General features: G+C 41.3%; 1 protein-coding gene across 8 annotated transcripts in view; it reads left to right on the top strand.

Moving 5' to 3' along the window:
• The window catches only part of Rubcnl (rubicon like autophagy enhancer), a 36,615-nt gene that overhangs the window by 2,587 nt on the left and 11,850 nt on the right, over positions 1–22,178 (top strand). For 3 of the 8 annotated variants that reach the window (XM_074043374.1, XM_074043372.1, XM_074043376.1), the window contains exons 2-9: positions 12,065–12,666; positions 14,432–14,509; positions 15,657–15,733; positions 16,177–16,387; positions 17,787–17,888; positions 18,386–18,446; positions 19,397–19,523; positions 20,308–20,453. In XM_074043374.1, the coding sequence (XP_073899475.1) occupies positions 12,186–12,666; positions 14,432–14,509; positions 15,657–15,733; positions 16,177–16,387; positions 17,787–17,888; positions 18,386–18,446; positions 19,397–19,523; positions 20,308–20,453 (1,283 nt within the window). In that variant the 5' untranslated portion in view covers positions 12,065–12,185. The other 5 variants (XM_074043375.1, XM_074043371.1, XM_074043377.1 and 2 more) reach the window with 5 other exon arrangements.

Raw genomic sequence — 22,178 nt, 5'->3', positions numbered from 1 at the left:
CCTTGAAAATTACCTTGGTTCTTGAGTTTGGCAGGAGAAGAATTCATGCAAAACACAGAGATTCAGTAAAGGTAACTGTAAAGTTTATTAGGAGAGGAATACACTTTCAACACTCTGAAAGCAGGTTGTGTCCAGAGTGAGAACAATGGAGGTTGGGGGAGAAAAAGAGAGACATTTCCTGTTCTCTACACCAGGAAATGGGAGCAAAAACTCAAAAATGGTGGTCTTCATCTTTTAGTCTTAAACTGGAGAGCTGGGGGAATACATATGGTCAAAGACAACGAGTCTGGGTGGCTGAGATGACTGTTAAAACAGGCAGGTGGCCATCCTCCCAAGTCCCACCCCAAATCCCACCCACATCCCACCCAAATCACAGAGATAATAGGTGTGCTTTCGAACTTCCCTTTCATTATCTGCCCTAGCACGGATCCTTATAGCTTGTAGCTACAAGCAGGTAGCTGCTTTGGCTCTCCAGCCTTTACTTCCTTGTTCCAATGTCAGAGTTGGGCCCTTTAAATATTTGTTAAAATAATTTCCTTGTCTCCTCATTTATCTATCCTGCCTCAGTAGAGCACATGCCTAGCAAGCATGAGGCCCTGAGTTCAAGCCCCCATACCACAAAAAAAAAAAAAATTGGCTTTGGAGGATGTCTCAGTTAAGAGGTTGAGAAATAAACCTAGACTTCCTGAACTGTGCTGACTTTTACTGAACTGTGAGTCTTTATGCAGTAGTAATGATGGATAATAAAGTTAACTTTTCTAGAACATTGTGTGCCAGACTGAGATACACATGCTACAATTCTTTGGTTCTCAACAATTCTGTAAATGTAATGAAACCTAGAGGGGTTATGTGCCTTGTTCAAGGTCACCATAGCTAATAAGTATTTTCTCACAGTTTGGCATAAACTCATTCACTGATTGGGACTCTGTCTGTCTGTCTGTCTCTGCATGTTCTGCCTTGGATTTTATCTCACACAGAGGTGGCACAGAAGTGAGAAAAGGGTTCTGGAGTAAGTTTACGGGCTCTGCACCCGCCACTGCCTGGCTGGATGGTCATCACTTTTTCTGTGTATTAGTTTTCTCACCCCTGAAATATTGATGATAATCCCATGTTGAACGAATGCTTTATGTCAACTAGAACATGAAGTATGAACCGGGAAAGAAAAATACTCAATTTAAAAAGAACTTTCTTTTTGTGATCGGTAACAGGAGGAAGAAAAACGGCAACTGGAAGCTGAAATAAACTACACACTAATGTGATTTCTGAGTTATATTGAAAATTATATTTTTTAAAACTATGCTTGGGTTCTCTGATTGGATCCTTAGCTGTCCATTCAGTCAGTGAGAGAAGAACAAATTAGTCCTTCAAGGCTGTTCTTTGGCAGGTGATGTTGCAAAGGGCATTTGCTCTAGTTGGTGTCACATGATGAGAACTGGAAGAAGGAGATACTCTTCCTGCTCACACTCTTGTTTTGTTTCGACAAGTTCTAGTATATCTGAAAACAACCGAGTTCTGAAAATACACGAAGGGCACCTCCCTGTTCTCTTTCTCTATTTGGAAATTACTTTTAGAAGATGGCTCTGAGGGTGGCTGCTTTAAATCTGGTAAGGAGACTTAAACTTTTTATATGCATAATCTAAGAGTATTTTTTAAAATATGGCTCGACAGTCCAGTCAGCTGAATTGTCTTATGACCTGGGTAAGACAATTCAGCTAAGTGTTGCTCACTCTTAGTTTAAACAGTTGGTTTTGTGAAGATTTAGGTTCGCGGAAATAAATGTGTTAACTTCACTGGCATTGCCACGTTCAAGTCAGCCTGTTCCATGTCTGGTGAACATGGATGTTCTGGAGAGGCGTTTGGTCATGAGATCCAAAGGCCTTAACCTTCACCCCTGTGCCTGAGGGGTGAGGGATAGACTAGTTCAGCCTGGGCCTGGTGGATCTTGCTTATGTGAAAACAGCTTCTCAAGCAGGCTGCCTGTGTGCCTTAGCAGATTATTAAGGACTTCAAATGGCTTCTGTTACATGCTGTGAAAATGGTTTTTTGCTTTCTGTTTTTTAAAATGTTTGGACTTGTGGATTTTGCTTACATATCAACTATTTGTTTCTTCTTTATGGTCTTTTTTGAGACAGTATCTTGCTGTGACACCTAGTCTGACCTGAAATTCTCAATCTTCCTGACTCTGCCTCCTGAGAGCTGGTGTAGCCAGCCACCACACCCAACTCAACTGTTTTCTTCATCAAGAAAACTTTAATGATCTTCACCTTACTCATGTCTGCGATTCCCCTGTGAATGCTGCTCTTTACAAAACTAGAGAGTTCATTTTTATTGTGGGCTGAGGTAGAATGGTGATAATCTAAAACACCTCAGAAGAGTCTGCCTTAATCAAAGGCTACCTTTGAGCCCCACCCAGCTAGGAATTTTCTTATGGAAAATTTCAAATTTGAAAGTGGAAAGAATAAAAGCTCTTCTCCCAACTCCAACAATTGTCAACAAGGCCGGTTGTGTCCCCTCTATATTTCTGAAAGATTGCACTTAATGTTTCTGGGGCTTGTTTCTCCTCTGTGAATCAGGCCAACCCTTTCCCCTGTAGTGCTGGTTGAAAGGTAGGGTGCAAGGATGTCTGAGCTTCTCGCTGTAGGTGGAACAGTAGGTGTCCCCTTGTTGGTAGCTATCAGATTCATGGTGTTACCTTTACCAGCCCTTGATGGTCTTTCCCTTTTTCTAGATAGTTCTGCTGTGGCAATTTCACCTCTTTTCACACACATTCTCCTTCCCCATCAGTATCTTTGCTCACAGCCCGACCTGCAGTTGGTGCTCCTTTGACCCTGGTGATCCATGGAACACCAGCTCCTTCCCCTCTCCTGGATCTTTTTGAAGGAAGATGGTTATCTCTCCCCATTTCATTATAGAAAACATCATTATTGAGCTCCAGACAGAATTCACATGTGACATGGTTTGTGTACAAGTCAATGAATTTTAGTTGTTTCTAGAACATTTTCATTATCTCAAAAAGAAACCTGGTACCCTTCACTATTCTCATCCCCTTATCCCTACTCTAAGCAATCACTAATCTCTCTGTCCCTATCGGTTTGCATATTCTGGATATTTCATATGAATAAAAATATGAAAAGTCTTTTATGTCTGGCTTCTTTCACTTGGCATAAAGTTTTTGAAACTGGAGTTTTGGACTCAGGACCCAGACTCCTGAGATTTCACATGCCAGGTCCGGCCACCCACCCCTTAAAGGCCAAATAAAGAGGCGTGGTGAAGGCAGAGAAAGGAGGTTTATTGCACAGCTTGGAACATGCAGTGGGAAGAGGCAGAGTAAGCACTCAGCTTATCCTCAGCCATCTTTGGGGTACAGACATGAACTATTCTATAGGTTTAACTACTGGGGACAAGGGACAAAGGCATACATAGTTAAACAGTCCCAGTCATAGATGTGTTTTGGTTGACCATTGTCTCAGTCTAAGGGTTTCAGGAGAGGTTCTGGAGTTATCTGGATTTATTGTCAGTTGGCAGGTTGTTCATTCTGAGGAAGGTCTACTGTTGAGAGTAGTTTCTGTCCCTTGTCATGAAGATGTTAACTGTCTTTCCTGCCATCCAAGGTGATTGCAAAGTGACTAACTACACAGAGAATGGCTTAGAACAAAGACAGATACAAAATAAAGGACAGATGCCATGCTTTTCCCTTGCTATTAGCTAATTCATGGGCCCAAGAAGGAGTCAGTGCCTTCACCAAAAGCAGTTTAAGCACCTCTTCATTTTCAGTGCTCATGCATGTCATGGCATGAGTCAGTATTTCATTTGCAATCATGGCTGCACAGCACTCCACTGAAGGACATGGCACACTTGGTTTATCCTTTCATTGGTTTATAGACATTTGGGTTCTTTGCTTTTTTTAACTGTGATGAATAATGCTGCTATAATATTCATTATAAATGTTTGTATAAACACTCATTCTTATTTGTATATATCCAGGAATGAAGTTACTAGATCAAAAGATCTCTGCATATTAATTATTTGAGGAACTGCCAGACATTTTCCAACATGGCTTCTCATTTCATTTTGCCCATATGTGGAAATCCAGCCATCTTTGAAGTACAGATATATGCTCTTACTTTGGATCTATGTATAGATTAATATGTAATTTTCAAAGTCTTACTTAGCTATCTAATTATTTTCATGTGTAATTTTGTTTTTTGTTTATCTATTATTGTTTATTTGTGTATAAGGTTTTAAAGTAGAACAGTTTACTCAAGTTCCTTGAGCATGGGCCCCAAAGTGAAGGGTACGTACCTTTAGGGTGTAGGAAAAGTCACTGGAAAACAAGAACAAAATGCTGTTTATAAGTATGCTTTATACTTATCTAGTATTTCAAAATAAGGTTTATAAATAAATATTCTGTGCATGTGTGTGACATAGGGGATCAAACCCAGGGCTTTGTGCATGCTGTCAAATGTTCTACCACTAAGCCATGACCCCTGCCATTTTTATTTTATTTGGAGTTAGAGTTTCACTAAATTGCCCAGGCTGGCTTCAGACTTGTGATCCTTCTGATCCTCCTGCTTCAGCCTCCAGAGTAGCTAGGATTGTAGTCATGTGCTACCAAGCCCAACAAATAACTATTCTTATACTAGAATTTTATGTTCAAAATTGTTTTTATATAACTAGAATGGAATCATCATAAAGTCTTGAAGACAACTGTTATAGAGACATGAAGTTAAATATAGCTAGGTAGCTTATTATTATTCTTCTTATTATTTTACTTTTTATGATGGTCTCGCTTTGTTGCCCAAGCTGGCCTTGAACCCTGGTCTCAACAGCTCTTCCCACCGCAGCCTTTTAAGTGCTGAGATTACAGGCACATGCCACTGTGCCTGGCTAGCTATGGAGTCCTTTCATTTTTCTTTCTGTGCCTCAGACTTGTGATCCTCCTGTTCGGCCTCCTGAATATCTGGGATTACAAATATACACTATCTCACCCTGCAAGGAGAATTCTTAAGATTAGTTTGCTAGTGAAACTGAGGATATCCCACTAATGTCAGCTCACATGCACCATGTTTATTCCCATGGAAAGAGCTTTGGATCTGGTGTCAGAATTTTATTTTTGTCCTACTACTGCTGATTACTAACAGTGAAGCTGGGCAATTCCCCTAGTGATCCCCATTTCTATTCTCAAATTGGCATACTAACACCTGAAATAGCGTGCTTTTTATCATGCAGAATGAGTGGTAAGCATGACCTCTGTGGTCATCACAGGAAGTTAGCCATTGTGTGTCTTGGGCAACCCTGTGGTTCTTTCAGGTGCACCATCTGTTTTCTCTGATCTTTGCTTTGTTGGGTCTTCCTCCCCTTACCCTACTCTACTGATTGCTATTCATTGCGTTCTGTCCTTCTTCTGTTTTTCATCACTGAAGGCTAGATCAGTTTGAGAGAAGACCCTGTGACACCGTCCAGCCACCATTGCAGTAATGCACTGTCCTTCCTGTTGCCTTTGTTACAACACAGGTTTCACATGTACGGTGAAGTCCTGTGTGAAAATCACCATTTGCCCTGATTCCTAGCTGCTGAGTGGAAGCTGGGGAGCCACATCTCTGGCCGTCTGTGGTTTCTGTTTGATGTGATGGTTTTAAAATAGGTTGGCATCCTTGGGATGTGAGTCTTTGCTTAAAGCATGAAGGGAAGTAGATCTGGAGAAAGAAAGAGGTTCTGGGGAGCGTTAATGAATCAGCTCTGATTACACTTAGAGATTTATTTATTTTCTGCTTACTTGGATTTGTTTACCATTGGATATGCTAGGTCAGATAAAACTGGTTACCATTAATTTTATTGGCCTAGATGCTTTGCACACTGGCGATGAGAATGTAACTTCTACTGCTCATGGAAAACAATATTGGAGTTCCTCAAAAAAATTGAAAATAGAGCCTGGTGTGGTGGTGTACACTTGTATTCTAACATTTGAGAGGCTGAGGCAGGAAGATTGTGAGTTTGAGGCCATGCTGAACTACATAGTGAGTTCCAGGCTAGCCTGGGTTATATAGTGAGATCTTGTCTCAAAAAACAGAAAATAGAACTACCAAATGATCTAGCAATCCCACTTCCGGGTAAATATCCAAAGGAAATGAAGTCAGTATGTGAGAGAGACATCTGCACTCCCACGTTCTTCACGGCATCATTCACAATGGCCAAGATATGGAATCAACACGTGTTCATACATGGAGGGACAAAGACAACATGGGATACAGTCACAGTGGAATACTATTCAGCCTTTAAAAAGGGAAATTCTGTCACTTGTGACAACATGCAGAAATCTGGAGGACATTGTGTTAAGTTAAATAAGCCAGATAGTGAGCACCAGTGGCTCACACCTGTAATCCTAGCTACTTGGGAGACTGAGATTGGGAGGACTGCAGTTCAAGGCCAGCCTTTTCCAACAACAACCAGAGCAAAATGGACAGGAGGTGTGGCTCAACAATAGAGTGTTTATGAAGCCCTGAGTTCAAACTCCAGTTCCACCAAAAAAAAAGAAGGGTGAGAAACAAAGAAAAGAAATAAGCCAGACAGTAAGAAAATTACTGAATGATCTCTGTTGTGAAACCTAAAACAGTCAAGCATATAAAAGCAGAGCATAAAATGGGGGTTCCCAGAACCTGAGGAATGGCAAAGAATTGAGGAGATATTGGTCAGAGAATACAAAACTTCAGTGAGACAGGAGGAATAAGTTCAAGAAATCTATCGTACAACGTGGTGACTATAGCTACTAACTGGATGGTTGCTAAGTCGATTTTATGTGTTCTCACCACACATGCAAAAAGTCCGTATGTGAAAATACATATGTTAATTGCCTCAATTTATCCATTCCACAGTGAATACAAATTTCAAAACACCATGTTGCACACCATAAATACATATAAGTTTTATAATTAAAAAATAAAAGTGAATTTTATCTTTCATCCTCAACCCGCTTTTTGGTGATTTCTGTTCTCTAATACCTTTCTGAAGAAATGATTAGCAGACATTTCAGGTCACGATCTCAAGTTTCTTTTAACGGGTGACTTCTGTTTTTCACTTCTTTGTCAACAGAAATAACCAACATAGCCATACTTAGGTACTGTTCCTTAGTGTTTATATTCTCCATACCCTTATGTTTTGGTGTTTAGGTTCCGGGGACAGAGCAGCATCCAAAGTAAATTTAAACAGTAGTTACCCTCCTGGGTCTTACCATGTCCATGAGTCCCAGGCACTGAGGTTGGATAAAAGAAGGATTCATGTTAAGTAGAGGAATAAAGTTAGGAAAAGGAATAGGAACAGTGTAGGGAGGGTTGTCCCTTTTTATAGGGTGACCAGAGGGACCTCAATTGTAAGGTAACGTTTAAGATGGTCTTTACTCTGATACTCCAGTTATGTATTTAGTGAGTAGTTGGTGTCAGGACAGAAAACCCTAAATCTGATATGCTTGTGCATCAGAAGCATTCATGAAGTAGCTTTAAGACTGTTAGGAATATTAGGTGCCCAAGCCACTATGTCAGCCAAGTGCTGGCTGCTTATAGTGTGAAAGGCTTTGGGAAGTCACTGTAGAAGTCAGGGAGGTTGTGTCCTGCCCTGGTGACTGTTCCTCTTGTAAAGGTTGAGTCTCTGCAGTTGATGCTGTGGTTCTCCTGACCCCACTGATTCAGTCATTCTCAGTGGGGCACTGACTGATGAAGTCTGAATGACTGACCTGGAAAGTCCTGGGGTCTGTCCTCTGTCTAGGGCCTGTGTTCACCTATTGTCCCAGTAGGAAAATCTCAGGAATGATGGTAAGCTTTTGAGACTTGACTTTTCTTCCTTTAAGATGGTTTGAAAGTGCATTTTGTCTTTGAATCCCAGCCTCTCTGATTTGAAGAACATCATTTATGACAGTGGGAAGTGTGGTGAGAAGATGCCTTTCTTAGATCCTGGAGGCTTTGCTGGTCAGTCCCTGAAATGTGTGAATGGATGTAACCCTGGGTGCAGGCTCCTTGAGGGCAGGAAGCTTGTTTCAGTCATTACTGTTGTGTTATTCCAGTGCCACCAAAACAAAACCAGTGCCATACATGTAGCAGATACTCAACAATTTTTTTTTTATTGGCTAACTAACAGGGTACCAACACAGGTAGCTGTGTGATAGTAACTTGTGAGTTTTTGGTTGCCTTAAGATGAAAAAGTAGAGATGCCAGTCTCCTGTCATAAGGACTGGAATTTCATTGTGTCCAGTCATTGTTCTCCTGTGCCAGTCTGCCTCTCAGAGAAACTTGTGTTCCCTGATGACTAACTTTTGTCTCTGTCAGTGTCTTCCTGTGACCTCAGACACAGTTTGAAGCTCCATGGGCCTATTCCCGACCTAATATGATCTGATTTTATAACCTGCCATAGCCAGCACTTGCTGGTCATTTGTGTGAATCAAAAATACCTTTAGAGAAGAAAGTAGAACAAGCACTTGCTTCTGAAAACTGCTTTTTATTAGGAAGTCTGTTTTTGCTCAGTGCTTTTAGGTCAATCCCATATATAGGAAGATTGGAAATAATGTCATTCTCTTTTAACGACTGACTTTAATTTGTTTGTTAAAAAAAAAAGACTGGGAGCCAGGTGTGAGGGTACATGCTTGTAATCCCAGCACTGGAGAGGCTGAGGCAGGAGGATCACCAGTGCAAAGTCATCCTGGGCTATATAGTAAGTCTCTACCTCAAAACAAAACAAATGAACAACCACAAAAACCACAGGGATAATTCACCAGTTGAGATTGTATATTTTTCACATCTACAATCATTCCTCCACTACACAAAAGAAATGCAATGTGTAGAAAATTAACAGAGTAAACCATGACTTACTTATATACTTTTATCCTCTAAGAAATAGTGAAGTTATTATGGAGTAAAAGAAAGTCAGTTAAAGAAAAAGTCATGAACAAAGATGTTCATTGATGTATATTTGGTCTTTTGTTTAAATTTTGTTTTGATGTATATTTTGTAATAGGGAAAAGGTGGAAATAATTGCTATCAATAGTTTGCTAAGCAAACTAATGCATTTAAGCCACAGAAAGTAATAAGACAGTTAAGAAGAATGAGATATACTCTTGAGAGAACCTGCTGACAGAAAAAGAAGGCAAATTATGTAACATATCCAGTATGATCTCATGTATGTTTAAAGAATTAAATAAATCTTCAGCTCTGACATAGTACCAATTCATAGAAAAAGACCTGGAAAGAGTGAAATGGCTAGCAAGGTTATTTCTGAGAATAAAGTAGCCTTGGTGGGGTATAGTGTGATGAGTACGCTTCACTTTTTACTCTGAGCTTCTGCGTTTGGGCATTTTATAGAAACATAGTCATGATTTCCTTTTGTAATTATAAAATTCAGAATTACTGGAGAGGAAAAGATGGATGACAGAGAGAGATTGGAGCAAATCCCCTGTAGGATTGGAGGTCAGGAGAAGGAACGTGAAGCATTTTAGGTTGTGAGCTCAGGCAGTTAATGTAGTCACCTTCTCCTGTGATGTTCTGTGGATGGTGATTTGGGGTTTGTGCAATGTTTTCAGTAGATATGTCATATGCATCTATATGTCCTCCCCTGCATCACTCCAAAGGTGTGACCTAGAGTACAAGGTCCCCAAATCAAGAAAATCCAAAGACTTTTAAGAACAATTTTCACATGTAGCTTGTTTTGGTGTATTTGAATTTACATCTTATCAGTGTAAGCATTGGATGGGAAAAAATTCCTGTTTTTAAGAAACACAGATTCACTTCTATCTGCATATGAACAGTTCTGCCCCACCATTTGAACAGTTGTATCTACCACAAAAGTTTTTTCTCTGTCTCTTGACAGAGAAACCTACCCACTTTGTTGGGTAGGTTCATTAGGTCCGTAAACATTTACTGAACTTCGCCCACCACATGACCCGATGTATGAGGGGTGGAACTAGCAGAGAACAGACAAGGCCTTTGCTCTCGTAGAGTTTATAGTCAGGCCAAGTGGGAGCGAGGGTGGGAAGATTAACAGGAAGGAGCTAAAAAATAACCAGGAAGTGAGCACGTCTGTGATGAAAACGACACAGGATGATGTGATGGGGAAAATGAGGGAACTGTCTTTAGAGAGGTAGTTAGGAAAGATTTCTTTGAGGAAGTAATTTGGAAGGCAAGTGAAGCATAACAACAGAGAGCGAGATGTGTGTTCATTTGTGGGCAGAGCATTTCGGACAGAAGAGCTCAGAATTGTACCCCTATAGAAGGAAAATGCTCATAGGGTTCAAGAGTTTGCTGTGCGGTTGGGACTTACGGAGGCTGGGTGAAGATGAGTGAGAGAGGTCTCTAGGGACAGAATCACATCAAGCCTTAAGGATAAGGTAAGGAGTGTGAATTTTATTCCAAATTTGATGGGAAGCCATTGGGGGATTTTGACTAGGGGGATAGCATGCCAATTGTGTGGATGGGCAAGAGTAGAAGCAGGGAAGGCCTCTGGAAGCTATGCTGGATGTGCAGAGGGAAGAGGAAAGTGACTTGGGCTAAGGTGGGAGCTATAGTTGTGAACTTGCTGATGGATGATAGATGGAGAGCTGGGGAAGAATAGGATCAGAAATGGTTCCTAAATTTAGGATTGAGCAATTGAGAAATGTGTTTCCTGGGACGTGAAAAGTAGGGAAGAACAGATTTGGGGGGAAATCAGTATCTGAGGCATATCAGATTTAGACACCTATTGGACAAATGCCAAGTAGGCAGGAAGAACTGTTACCTTGGAGTTCAGGGGAGGTCAAGAGTAGATATGTACATGTATGTGGCAGTCATCTATACACAGCGATGGAATTTAGAGCCTTGGAATTGACTCCATGGTCTTACGTTCACTGCTGCGTCTGTGTGATGTTTAATCTTGATTGTCAACTTGGTCGGATAGAGAGATTCCCTAGGAGTTTAGTAATACAAACCTCTGGGTGTGTCTCTGATGGCATTTCCAAAGATGATTACACAGGGCCTCTGACCTAATCATGGTTTAATCCAATGATGGATTCAAAATTTGAATAGACTATTGGGAGATGGTAGAAACTACAGAAGGTAGGGCCTGGTGGGAGGTAGAAGGTCATGGAGGCGAGTCTTTGAAGGGCATACCTTGCCCTGGCCTCTTCCTGTCTTTTCTTTGTTTCCTGGCCACCATGAGGTGTGGCAGCCCCTACCACAAGCTCCTACTACCGGGTACAGAAAGACGAGCCCCAAGGACTGAGCCCTTTGAAATCTGAGCCAAAGTAAATCCTTCCTCCCTTAAGCTGCTTTTCTCAGGAATTTGGTCACAGTGATGTAAAGTTAACTTTACATCGTGCTATGCCACCTTCATTTGGGCTGAACTTGTCTGGACAGATGCTGTTCCTGGAATGGTAGTGACAGGAGTGCTTCTCATTGATACAACTGTAGATATTTTAATCATCACATCATTTACTAAAGCTAAAACCCCAGCTTCAAAGTGAGTGTGCCATTTTAAAGATGGATTCTAGGTTCACAGAGTCTTCTTTAAATATTATAAACTAATGATATGCTTCTATTATTATCAAATAAATGTTAAAAGTAATAGAAGTTACATGAAACAAAGCTTTTAGTGTATTGATTGTTCTCCACAGGTTTATACGCCACTTGCCTACTTTGTTTAAATAGTAGGAGGAACTAAAAATAAGAAAATGTGTCTTTACTTTCAGATGGCATTCCCCTTTTGGATTTGGTATATAATTTATTGGAATTAATTTTATATATAGATGTACATGTTTGGTTGATCTTTGTAGCTTCTTCAATTATTTTTATGCTTTGTAAAAATGTTTCCTATGCCAATGGCAAGTCCTCTAGGTTTGTTGCTGCTTTTTTGGGTGATTTATTTTCTTCTAAGTACAAGTTGAATTTACTGTGTTGTATAGAGTAAAGTACAAACTTTATACATGTATGTATAGATAGATAGATAGACAGACAGATAGACAGATAGATAGATATAGCCTCCTCACAGTAATTTGAAATGAAAATATATGATTGAACCTGTATTTATCTTGAGTGATTCTTGCTCACTGTAGGTAAGCTCTTCAGACCTCCAAGTGGTCCTGTGGTGAGTTCAAGGACCTTGTCAGGTGCTACGTCAGCTTCAAAGAACTTGTCCTGTTTTGAGTTGATCATAGCAGCTCCAAGCCTGGAAGGATGGTGTCACCGTCTATGGGCCGGCAAGACTCTCCTGTGGTCCTCTGGGAAGGGATCAGCCATGACTCTGGAGACACTGAAGGTTCACCCATCTTCCTGGACACTGATCACTCTCCTTCCCAATTAGACATCAGGCTCAGGAGGAACAAAGCTGCGTGGATTAACTCCTCCTGTGTACAGCAACCACTGCAGGATTTGCCCTCAGAAGTGCAGGATGCTGGGAATCATCGTGAGGTGGATGCACAGTTGTCCTCTGGGAACCCTCTGGCAGAGATGCCATTGTCTGAGGACGGTGTGGACTCTGTGAGCAGCGCCTCTGCCCAGAGCTCAGGTGAAAAGAGTAGAGGCTTCTTGATCTCCACGGAAGAGCAGGTGGCATCCCCAGGACATTCTCAGCAGCTGTCTTTGCTCACAAGCCCATCTCCTGAGGTTGGCAGCACTTGTTCTGAGTTTTTCCACTTGACAACTTCTGCTGACAGAGGTAACTTTAGTTGGTGACTTCCCTCATTCCTGTCTGTCCACATGCTTGCTTGGTCTGCCTCTAAAGTCTGTCTCTTGTCTTTCCCATGAGAAAGAAGTTCCTTTACTTCCACTTTGACCAGAAGCCAGTGCACGGGTTCATTTCATGTCGCCAGCAGATGGTGTCTGCCTTCTAGAACTTAACAGCTCATTACCTTGTCTGCATCAGACGCACTCTCAGCCCAACGTGGGTGAGAGAAGGCAGCTCTGTCTCACACCAGTGCTCACATAGGCAATGAACTCAGCTCACCTGTTCTATTTACCTGTATAGACAATGATGAGAAAATAGTAAGATTGAAAAACAATAACCACAATTCCTCCCTGTTTGTCTTAAAACAAGAGCTGTCATTGCTATGAAGTAGTGTACATATTCCTGAAATCCTAAAATTCCTAAAATGAAATGATCTATGCAAAGTGCCACACAAGAGTCAATTGGTTAGCACGGTTGTTCGTGGCATGTTTATTTTCAAACATTCATTGTGTTATATTCATGCTTTGCATTATTTAGACCCTAGGGCAAATAGTCAATCATTTTTTAAAGAATTTTAAAAGCTGTCTACCTGCTGCTGTCTGCCTGTGTGTCTATTTATATATTTCTCACCAGGAGGAACCTGTGTTCTTCCTTACTCATATATGATGTTTACAGCTGGGCGCTGGTGACTCACATCTGTAATCCTAGCTACTTCAGAGACTGAGATCTGCAGGGGGAAGAGCGGGTGGCGAAATGACCCAAACAATGTATGCACATGTGAATAAGTGAACAACAACAATAAAAAGAGACTGAGATCAGGAGGAGAGCGGTTCAAGGCCAGCCCAGCAAATAGTTTGTGAGACCCTATCTCCAAATAGTAACCAGAGCAAAATGGGCTGAATGTGTGGCTCAAGCAGTAGAGCACCTGCTTTGCAAGTGCAAAGCCCTGAGTTCAAACCCCAGTGCACCAAAAAAAAAAAGCATTTATTGGGAAATATTTGAAAAATCAAAGATGATACATTATCCATAGGCTAAGAATAGCAGATTTGGGACCATCTTTCAATGGCTAATTTTAAGATAACAATCAAATTTGGATAAAATGACTCTCATTGCAGGCTTTTTTTTTTTTAAAGCTTTTGCTCAGCTGCCTGGGTAGTTCTGAGGGTAAAGAGTGGCTGTAAGATTTAGTGGTTTCTAAGTAAGAGATTAGTCTGCTGTTAAATTGTCTCATGGACACAAGCTGCCCCTACCCCCTGCTGCCAGCCCTCAACTGTCACTGACTGAAGATGATCTTTGGAGCCTAGTATACCCCTGCACCTAACCATTTGTTGTATTCCAGTAAAAGCAGTTCTGCAACTTAGAATTATCCTGTATCTTTGTGTTTCTCCCAGAAAAACAAAAACAAACAACAAAAACCAGGTGTTGCAACTCCCAACTCCTTTTGACCAAAGACAGGGATCCCAGCATCCTTCTCAGTGCCTTTAAAACCCCCTAGTATTTCAAGAATCTCTGTCACATTGGGGAAGGGGATTCATTCCATGGGATTAAGAAAGAGAAGCCCTGAGTGTCGTCTAGTTCTTTCTTTACCTTTGGGGCAACAGGGGAGAACAGGCATTGGCTACAAAAACATGGGTGTCAGGACACAACTGGTGAATGAAGAGCTGGGATTGGAATCCACTCTGACCCTTCTTTCTGTTGTTTTCTCTGTTCTCTCGGTCTGTACCTGTGACCTACCTGTTGGCCAAAATCCTGCCAGCTTCCAGTCTTCATGAAAAAACAAGGACAAACCTTTTCTTTGTCAACAGCGGCTTTCTCACAACAGAGGCAGAGTGGAGTAAGTTGGCACAGATAGAGAGTATGGCCCCAATTCCTACAATATTCACTACCTAGACCTTTACCAAAAAGTTCACCAATTCTAGCCAAGAGCTTCTAATTTTTCTATGCTTGAATCTGAGTGACCCTTTTTGTCATCTTGGGAGATCATGATCACCAGGACATTTGCAGCAGCATTTTGTTCTAATTAAGTGGGGCAACTCGGTCAGTTCTTGTGGCTGTCTCAGAAACTTTTGCTTCCAAAGTTGCAGTAAGAAGTCACAAGACTGGAAGAGAGCTTGTTTTGATGGTGGTCATTGCCGGTAATGGAGCAGCTGAGGGTGCAAGAATGGATGACTCAGCAGAATATACCTTCTGCAGTTTCTTCTTGGTTTGAATTGGAGGAAGATGACTTTAGAGAAGCAGCACTGACTTTTTCTCAGATGATTTTGTGTATGTACGTAACAGGAAGTGTGGAGTCAATTGTGATGAGATGGCCCTGCTTCTGGACTGTTCCTTCTCTCCTTCCCCGTCTCCTGTGGGTATTTCCCATTACCCTCTCCTCTTTCTATCCTCTTTGATTTCTACACCAGTGGTTCTCTGAGCATCTCTCCCAGTTACTCCATTAGCTTCCCAAGATAGGGCTTTAGCTACAAGACCTGCCATCAGAAGGATCTTCTGTCACGCTAGTTTATTCTAGAATTTGGAATTGGGTTAGATTTTCTTTATAAACAGTATTTGAAAGCTGTGTCCTAGAACATTTTGCTTGTTTTCTGGGTTTTTTTTTTTTTTTTTGGTGGTACTAGAGGTTTGAACTCAGAACCTCGCACCCTTACTAGGCCAGCACTCTACCAAGCTGAGCCACTCTGACAGCCCTTTTTGCATTGGCTATTTTTTGAGATAAGGTATTGCTCTATGCCTGGACCACCTGGATTGTGATTCACCTATTTTTGCTTCCCTGCTGTGATGACAGGTGCACCTGGCTATTTGTTGAGATGGGGTCTCATGTACATTTTGCCCAGGCTGGCCTCAAAACTTGATCCTCCCAATCTCTACCTCCCAAATAGTTAGGATTATAAACTTGAGCCACCATGCTTGGCCTGTTTTACTTTCTTATGTAAACTTTGAACTTCCCTTCCTTCATTTTTAATAGCTGTCTACACTGACAGGTGCTGTTCCCAGAAGGCCCATTTCTTCTAATTCCTTGTCACCGGAGACGTTTGTGGTGCCCGTCGACATAGAAAAGGTGAATGCAATCCTCTTTTTTATCAACATCAAGAGTCTTAATCTCTTAGGTAGCAGTGTTCTGATCAAATCTGGAAACTTCACCCTGATGAGGCTAGCAAATAGGTTTTATTTCCGTGTTGATGGAGTCTGCCAGGAGCACTGAGCTGAGGTGGTTTCCCTGGTAGTGTCTGCTCAGCTAGTAAGATTCCATGACTGATAAATCATGTCAGCTACTGGGCCACCACCAACTGAGGGCTTCCTGTCATGAGAAGTTCAACTTGCTGACCATTGACTACAGTGGGATAAACCCATGACTTTCAATGATATGGGTTATAAGTTACAAATGACTTGTAATAACCCAGTTAAATCAATACCGATATATCTATCTGCATTAGTTTCACTTAAATGGGGTTTTTTAAAAAAGCTGATATTCTTGTATTTTAATTGACTTTTTTCTTGCAGGAAAATGCCCACTTTCATGTTGCAGATATGATTATATCAGCAATGGAGAAAATGAAGTGGACCATCCTCAGTCAAAAGCAGACAGAGAGCTGGAGCCTAGAAGAAGCAAGCAGGTCCTTTGGGACTGATCAAGCTGGCTCCGAAGTGACCTTTTATCCTCCCACACAGCAAGACCTGGGGTCCTCTACTTCTTCAGACAGTGGTTCTGAAGGCAAGTTGGGCAAGTGCTTCTCACACATCTTCCCTCCTCTGTCAAGTCCTGATGCACGGACTTCTTTCAATCCTCTGTCTAAAACTCTTGAGTAACCTGTGTAATCCTCACCATGGGGGCCATTTTGCCTTGGAATTGGTTATCATGCTCCAGCCATGCTGTGTTTCCTTTTGTTTTTTAACTTGGACTTCTTCATTTTACATTTCTTTTTTCCCAGTAGCTGATGTCTTCTGTCTTCCTTTGTTTTTTGTTACACAGTGTTCCTCCTTCTACCTTCTTTTCTTTTCCAAGAAATCTTTCATTCATTCAGCAAGCAATGATTCTGCCATGTGCTGGGAAATGAGTAGTACACAGAATGCACTCCTTCCCTCAAGCAGCAGAGGCAAGGACCCAGCACCGGAGCTGGGGGGTGTCACTCAGTAGGAGTGGTTTCCCTTATTTGGGAACCCAGGAAGCTCTTCCTGGAGGAAAGGGTACCTAAGCTGCCAACTGATGTTAGTGTTTGCTACTTTCTAACCATTTCCTAAATGTAAGTCCTAGCTTCAGTGCCCCCCCCGCTTTTTTCCTCTACATTAGCTTTATGGCAGAATTGATCCATTGTACACCTTCAGTTATTCATTCTCTCTCTGTTGATACCTCCCCAATCAGCATTTTCAGCTCTGGCTCTCTCTTCCGAGTGTTTTGTTCTTAGTGTCTAAGACCTGTCATACTTATCCACCTGCTTAGTTAGTTCCCGGGTCCTCTAGCTTGACACTTGATTTCCAGGGGACTTAAAATGTACTTCCTTTTCTCCATTGCTGATACAATCATCTCTGCAACATAAAAGTGGTTGTACTTAACTTCTAATTAACACTTTGCATTCATCTAAGACTCCTTCATGAAGGGAGAGAGAGAAAAAAGGAAGGAGGGAAGGAAGGAAGGAAGGAAGGGAGGAAGGAAGAAAGGGAGGAAGGAAGAAAGGGAGGAAGGAAGGAAGGAAAGTAAGACTGTTTTTCCATCTTTCTATCTGTGAGGTGATGGAAACAAGTCCATGTTCAAAGGTTCTAGGTGGACAAGAATTTTTGGAGAAACTACTTAACCCAGTAGAATATTAACATTTCCTGTACTGTTTGCCTCACTGCAAAGCAGAGGAAATTCTCAAACATACCTAAAAGTAGGCAGAAAACCATTATGAGCCCCCCCAAATCCTCATCCGTCTATTTCACTTAATTATAATGACTGTAGGAAGAAGACAAAATTAGCTTCCTGCATTTTTAAAGCTGAATTTTATAATTCTTTTGAAATAATCTCTTAGCTTTTTCACCACCCCCCAACCCCAATTTCTGTTTAGCTGGGTGTTGCTGGTTATAGTTTTCCCTTTTCTTCTCAATGGTGAAATCCCGGTTCTTTCCTTTTCTAGGTTGTGCTGTGCTGCAGGGCAGCCCAGTGACTGAGACATCGCCTTACTCTAAGGTGGTGAAGGAGGACTGCAAGTGTGATTTTGGTGACTTTGTTATTTTAGGTAAGATTTGGATCACATTGGAAATGACCAGCTGCCCCCCCACTCCCTCTATCCACACATCCTAATGTGCATCGTGCACAAAACTGTACAATAGTGGTATTTGAAGAAACTTTTCCCAAGATCAGATTATTTCCCTGCCACTAAAAGTGTTTTCTTGTTTCAAATGTCTTGAGAGCTAATCTTATACCTCACTTTTAGAATTGAATGAAAAAGCAGATACTCATTATGATCTGATATCTGTATGGTCTCTCAGTTATATTTTGATGAAATTCTAGATGAAATTCCATCTTCCGTGGTTCTTTGAGTCTCATAATATGTTAGTAGCTAATTAGTGGATTCCCTGAATGCAGCCTTTCAAAAGAACCTGAAGCACAGAGATGCTGAATAGCTGGTTCTTTCTGAGGTGCAGGGAGGTATTTTTGTGTTCGTATAACATTGACTATGTCTGAATGAAACAGACCAAAAGACTCACCACCCTTTCTTTCATTTTTCCACAGAACTTGGGGAGTTGAATGAGGTCACAGAAACCTGTAGATGCTGCTATAGCCCTTCTAAGAGGTATCTTTCTGCCATGTGCATTGCACATAGACCCCTGGAGAGCTTACCCTGGAGAGGCACTGTGAACACAAGTCCTTTGACACCTTGGGCCAGGTTTATAGCCAGTTCTAACAGTGAGGATTACCTCCTTGAATCAATCAATCATCCCTGTATCAGCAGCTTCATATTACTGTAACAAAATACCCCAAACAACAAACTTATAAAGAGAAAATGTTTATTTAGTTCACAGTTTTGGAAATTCAAAAGCATAGTGTCTCCACTAGCTTAATTCTGGTGAGGGCAGTGGCTGGTGACACATCATGGCAGGAGTGTCAGATGGAGTGTTCATTCCTCAAGCTAGGAAGCAGAAAGAGAAAGAACAGATGGGGTCCCACCATCTCTTTTGAGCAATTCCCTCCCCCAGTGACCTAAGGACCTGCTACTGGGCCCAACCTCTCAAGATTCCACCACTTCCTTGGGGACCAAGCCCTTAACATCTGAACTGTTAGGAGATACTCATACTCAAGCCATAGCACGCCAAAGTTACTATTTTCATAGTACATAAAAGGCTTTTGTATGCATTCTTACTTAATACCGATGGATAGACTGGACAAGTTTCATGTATGTTTTTATTTTTAAATCCCATTTTATAGCTATAGAAACTAAGCCTTATACAGGATGTGCCTCCGGTCACAATGCAGTTAAACAGTAGCAGGTCTTCTGACTCTAAATCCAGTGCTCTTTTCTCCACACCTTTTAGTCTTAGCACCCGGAATAACGAAAGAGGCTCTATTTACTGAGCATGGATGGACGGCGGTGCGTAACACACACAGTCCATGATGGGTACATGGTCTCACACCACAGCCTCCTGACACATTGGGGAGTGTAAGGAGCAGTTGGAAAATTGGGGAAGACCCTGAACTCACTCCTCATGCACATGGTTTTCCAACTTTGCATCTCTTGTGTTTCAGTGTTACTCATGAGCCAGACTTCAATTCTGCTGAGGTGTTAGCCCGAGAGTTGTTGCAGGTCTTCCAGAAGTGCTGGGTGTTAGCTAATGTTCAACTGCCAGGTTCCTTGATGGCAGCCAGCTCGCTAGTAAGTATGAAAAGAAATTGACTTTGAATTAACAGTTCTTGAACTCTTATTTCACTTCACTTCAAATATTAATGTTTCTTGAATGGTCTCTGGGGAAGACTCAAAATGAATGAGGAGGCCAGCATGGATTAGTGCTTAGTATGCCATGAACCGTGTTTACCAACCTCTAGTTAATGCTCATAAGTAACCTGTTTAGTAGATGATCTCATTACTATTATTCTAAAGGGATGAGCAGAGACCTCAGCCCATTAATGGTGGAGCAGGGTGAATAATGCATTATGTATGTATCTCTGTGTGTGTGTGTGTGTGTGTTCATCTTGCTGGGAATAAGCCTTGAGAGATATGGCTGAATTGTGGAGGGCACAGGACAGATTTGAGAAGTCTGGAGAATAGGAAAGTGTAATGGTCCAGGGCCGAGCCACTTACCAATCATAAGCTGGGGCACTTCTTCACAGAGCTGATAGGACCACAACAGGGTCTGACAAGTGGCAACTATGAGACTGTTCACTTAGGAGTAGAGGTTCCTGCTGTTCCTGAAGTACTCCAGGCTGAAAGGACTTATTTGCACTAAGACCAAAGTCTGGAAAGAAATGAATTAAAAATACTAAGAAAAGTGATCCCAACCAGTGCTGGAAGGACCTCACCAAGTCCTTTAGTTGGGTTGAAAGCGGTTTCAATTTCTCATGGTAACTTTTAATGTAGGAAAGCATTTGAATGCCTTTTTTTTAATCTCTTGAAATATATTTCCTTCGGTTGTCCCTAAATCCTCTTATGTGTCACACAGGTTGTGAATGAAGAGCATATCCAAAAAGACTTTAACTCCACGACAGAGTCAATACAGGAAATTCCGTTCAAGTCTAGGATCAGAGGGGCTGAAGACTGGGTCCCCCCTAGATTTCAAATCATATTTAATGTTCATCCACCACTCAAGTAAGTGCGGGATGCTGCCTGACCCCAGTCCACTTCAGACAGTTTGTGAGGGACCCCACTGGATTTGTTATGGATATAGGAGGGGGAAAATAATATGGGTTGAGGGACACAGGAACATTTGTTTTAGGAAAGGAAAGTTAGGCACATTTTTCTGGCATGGCTTTCTTCGCACCTTATTTATCATGGGCTTTTAGGAGCTCTGTAAGTTTTGACAAGTTGAGAATGTGACTGTGTATTCCTAATTAGGAATATTACACAGCAAATGAAAATTAAATAGGTTTAAAGGGAATTTTTAAGTAGCTAATATCAAAACTTAAAAATCAAATACAGTAATTTAAAAAGATTAGACCATTCCATTTTCCAGTGTAGTTAGTAGGTTAATAAAACTGAATAAATTTAAAAAGAAAATTTAATCTTGAGGAGAGCCCCTTCAGTTTCAGAACTAGAATGTAAATTAAAATATCTTTATTCCTAAGAAGTGACAAAGTCCTAAAAGACAAAATGACTAAAACGATGTAAAAAAGGAAATGAATCTATATATACTTACGTGTACAACCTATGTAGTAGTTTATAATTTGTTCTGAGAGCATATTACAGATTATAAACAAAGACTGTAGGCAAACCATTTTTTTTTGTGTGTGTGTGTATTTATGGTGGAACTCGGGATTGAACTCAGGCCTCAAATATGCTAGGCAAAGGCATTTGAGTCACACCCTTAACCCTTTGTTTTGTATTTTGTTATTGAGATAGGGTCTCCTAACTTTGCCTGGGATGGTCTCAAGATCCTCCTGCCTCTGAGTAGCTGGAATTACAAGTGCATACCACCACATCTGGCTTAGGCAAACATTTTAAACAGTTTTTCCATTTGTCTTGGTTCGTATGCAGTTTGGCATGCAAACTTCAAAGAGTTGTGAAGAGACCGACATGGGTTGTGAACTGTGCCCTGCGGAAGTGCCTTTAGATGGTATCTCTTTCAAGCATCATTCTTTTCTTGAGAGGATGCCAAGAAGATCTTTGGGGCTGGTTGGGCAGAAGAGCTCACTCTAAGGCATTGTGACAGGTCGCTTTCCTTAGCACAGGATATCTTTTCTCTATGGTTTCTTTAAATCCTGTCTAAGGAACAAGGGACAGAGATTTAGCACACATATATATATATGTGTATATATATATATATATATATATATATATATATATATATAATTTTTTTTTTTTTACGTTGGCCCTTTCCTTACCATGAACAGCAATCAAATGTTACCACTTTGTCCAGGTCACAGATGAAATCATGGCACAATAATTCAGTAGAAAACACTTCCATGGAGTATCTCTTAGCAGAAATATTTGGTAACTTTGTCTTGCATTATCTCTCTTTTTTTTTTTTGAGGGGTCCACTTATAAACTGCCCAAGCACATTGGCTTTTGGTGTCTGGCCTCCCTGAACTGTCTTCCAGGACAGTGTGTCTCTAGCTCTCTCTGGGGAGGCTCCTGTGCGTGGGTAATGAGAAGTCACTTGGCATAGTAGCATTTGTGATAATGACTCTGCTTTGGGGATAGCTGAGACTATTAAAGAGCTCTAGCTTTGAAAGATCCAGAAGCTGGGGTTGATGGCACACATCTGTAATCCCAGCTCTTGGAAGACCGAGTCAGGAGAATCAGGAGTTCCTCACCAGCCTGGGCTACATAGTGAGACCCTGTCTCAAAAAAAGAGGGGATTGGGGGGAAGACCCA

This window comes from Castor canadensis, chromosome 10 (genome assembly GCF_047511655.1).
Source record: "Castor canadensis chromosome 10, mCasCan1.hap1v2, whole genome shotgun sequence".
NCBI lineage: Eukaryota > Metazoa > Chordata > Mammalia > Rodentia > Castoridae > Castor > Castor canadensis.
The sequence above is the reverse complement of the archived record's forward strand: the minus strand, read 5'-3'. Positions and strand labels throughout refer to the sequence as shown.